Source organism: Pyrus communis, chromosome 14, assembly GCF_963583255.1.
Source record: "Pyrus communis chromosome 14, drPyrComm1.1, whole genome shotgun sequence".
Lineage (NCBI taxonomy): Eukaryota > Viridiplantae > Streptophyta > Magnoliopsida > Rosales > Rosaceae > Pyrus > Pyrus communis.
Window position 1 is genome coordinate 20,399,024 of NC_084816.1, and position 2,843 is coordinate 20,401,866.

At 37.2% G+C, this 2,843-nt stretch overlaps 1 protein-coding gene across 1 annotated transcript; it reads left to right on the forward strand.

The window, feature by feature from the left end:
* The first annotated feature begins 356 nt into the window (after positions 1-356).
* Positions 357-2,619, forward strand: LOC137716496 (receptor-like protein 3). Its single transcript, XM_068455953.1, has one exon. It carries the CDS (start codon positions 367-369, stop codon positions 2,473-2,475), a length of 2,109 nt encoding a protein of 702 aa, XP_068312054.1. The 5' UTR covers positions 357-366; the 3' UTR covers positions 2,476-2,619.
* The last annotated feature ends 224 nt before the right edge of the window (positions 2,620-2,843 follow it).

A 2,843-nucleotide genomic window follows, 5' to 3' on the forward strand; every position in this document is an offset into this window, starting at 1 on the left:
GCAACTTTTGTATCTAATAAATATCCACGGTTAAAAATATTCCTTGATCTATCAAAATTTATCATGGACGTACTCATTTTTCTACCACAGATAGGAATATAGAGGCTAGAAGATTCTCATTTAATTGAAACATACCAAACTCATTAAACACTAACCAGAAGCTCATTTAATTGAAAAGAAAAAGGAATCAATATGTAAAAATTTAACCTGTTCGAGCTTTAATGATTCATTTTCAAGCTGAAAGGAAGAAGACAGAAACGAACTTTGGATTAAGTATGCAATTAGTTGCTCTATATATACCTAAACTTTGAGAATTTTGAATATAAAGAAACATATATATGCTAGAGCAGCTTAATTTCTAACCCAATGGCTCATGGCTTCCTTCTCATACTTTTATTCTCTCACATCATCTCTACAAGTGTTCATGCATGCAATCAAATTGAGCACGCCTCTCTTTTGTCATTCGCCTCCACCATATCTTCTCGTCCTTTAAATTGGACTTCAGTTAACTGTTGTCGATGGAAGGGTATCATTTGTAATCAGGATGGTTTGGTCACCCATTTGCTCTTATCCTCCAAAGGTCTCAAAGGAGCTATTTTCCCCTCATCATTGTCACTTGGAAATCTCACACACCTCATCCAATTAAATCTCTCTCACAATTCACTTTCTGGATCACTTGAAACTGAATTCTTTTTGCCTTTGACTCGTCTTGAGATCCTAGATTTGAGCTTTAATCTTCTTTCTGGAAAACTACCATTTTCTATGCCATCCCACAATATCCAAAAGTTGGATTTGTCAAGCAATCGCTTCCATGGTGCAGTTTCAGCATTATTCTTTCAACATGCTCGTAATTTAACTAGTTTCAACATCAACAACAATACCTTTTCAGGTTCGTTCCCATCCTCTATATGTTCTCATTCGTCTCCCTTGATTAGGTTGTTGGATTTTTCCTTCAATGCATTCAATGGCAACATTTCTCCTGGACTCGGGGAGTGTTCAAAACTGCAAATTTTTCGTGCTGGTTACAATGACCTCTCAGGGTTACTTCCGAAAGATATCTACAATGCCACCAAACTAGAAGAAATTGCATTCCCTTCCAATTCACTCCATGGAGCCATAAGTGAGAAAATTTTCAACCTTTCTAACCTTGCAATCCTTGACTTCTCCTTTAACCAAATGAGTGGCGTGCTCCCTCTCCATTTTGGACAGCTCTCCAAATTGAAACTCTTGGCTCTTGGTTTTAACCATTTCAAAGGTTATTTGCCCCCTTCGTTGATGAATTGCACGAACCTTGTAGAAATACATATGGCTGCCAACAACTTGGAAGGAGATATCTCCATGGTCAATTTCTCGAAACTTAGTCAGCTCAGTAAACTTGACCTAGTTCGAAACGACTTTACTGGTACATTTCCAACAAGCCTTTATTCATGCCAGTCCCTAAAAGCTATTCGTTTGACTGCAAATAATAATACAGAAGGACAAATCCAACCTGAAATTCTTTCATTGAAATCTTTGACCTTTCTCTCACTTGGTGGCTTAACCAACATCACTGGGGCGATGAAGATATTAATGCATTGTAAAAGTCTTCAAGTACTCATCATTGCATATTCATTCAAAGGTGAGGAAATGCCAATTGATGAAGGCATGGTTGATTTTGGTGGGTTCCAAAATCTTCAATCGTTGACCTTTTATTACTGTGAGCTCACTGGTCAAATGCCCTTATGGTTATCAAAACTCAAGAATTTAGGGATCTTGGTTTTTGAAGGTTGTAGACTTACAGGGCCAATTCCTAGATCGTTGGCGACCCTTCCCAAACTCTTCTTCTTGTTCTTGGTAGACAACCAAATTTCTGGTGAATTTCCAAAAGAACTTTGTGGACTACCAAGGTTGGTACATGAACCAACCACAGATCAAGTAGACGATTATATTGACTTGCCGATCTACACGGATGCGGGTCTAACTTACCCACAAAGATTGTCCAACTGGCCACCAACAATATCTGTATCTTTCAATCACATTCATGGTAGAATACCTACTGAGATCGGCCAAATGCACCTTCTCCACAACTTGGATTTTGCTGGCAACTACTTTTCCGGCAACATTCCAGAACAAATATCCAACCTAAAAAATCTAGAGAATTTGAGCCTCTCTATGAATCATTTGTCTGGAAACATCCCGTTGTCATTGGCAAATCTTAATTTCTTAAAATATTTAAATGTCTCATACAATAATCTCGAAGGACCAATCCCAACAAGCACTCAGCTTCAAAGTTTCAATGCTTCTGCGTTTGAGGGGAATTCAGAATTGTGTGGCTCTCCACTTCACAACGATTGTCTACCAATTAAAGGCATTGATGCAGATAGCAAGAACAACCAAGGTGTGGACAATGAGCATGATTTTCCATGGTTGTATATATTCATTGCACTAGGTTTCATCCTAGGGTTTTGCGGGAGTGTGTGGTTCTTTAATTGTTAAGAAGACATGGAGATATTCATATTTTAAATTATTTGACAATGTACAAGATAGGCTCTATTTCATGATTTCAGTGCGTATGACCATGATGAAAAGAAGGCTTAGAGGAGACTAAATTGTACTTTTTTATCGGTTTTGTTTTCATACCGAAGATACCTTTTGCTTTAGATCTATGTCCCTTCTTTTTTTTTTCCTTGTATTTTCCTTTGTAAGAACTGTAAGGTTTATGTCCCCCTTCATTTCTAATAGTTTATTTTGTTTTGTTTTTCTATTTTTATGAGGGGTAATGTTTATTTCCCTTACTAAGTGTAGTGCTAGAAAAAATTCCCAAAAATTCCCAACAAAACCAAAAAAATCTCAATCACAAACCA

Excerpts from the sequence above, each read along its gene's own strand:
- LOC137716496 (XM_068455953.1), top strand. The coding sequence starts at position 367 with ATGGCTCATGGCTTCCTTCTCATACTTTTATTCTCTCACATCATCTCT.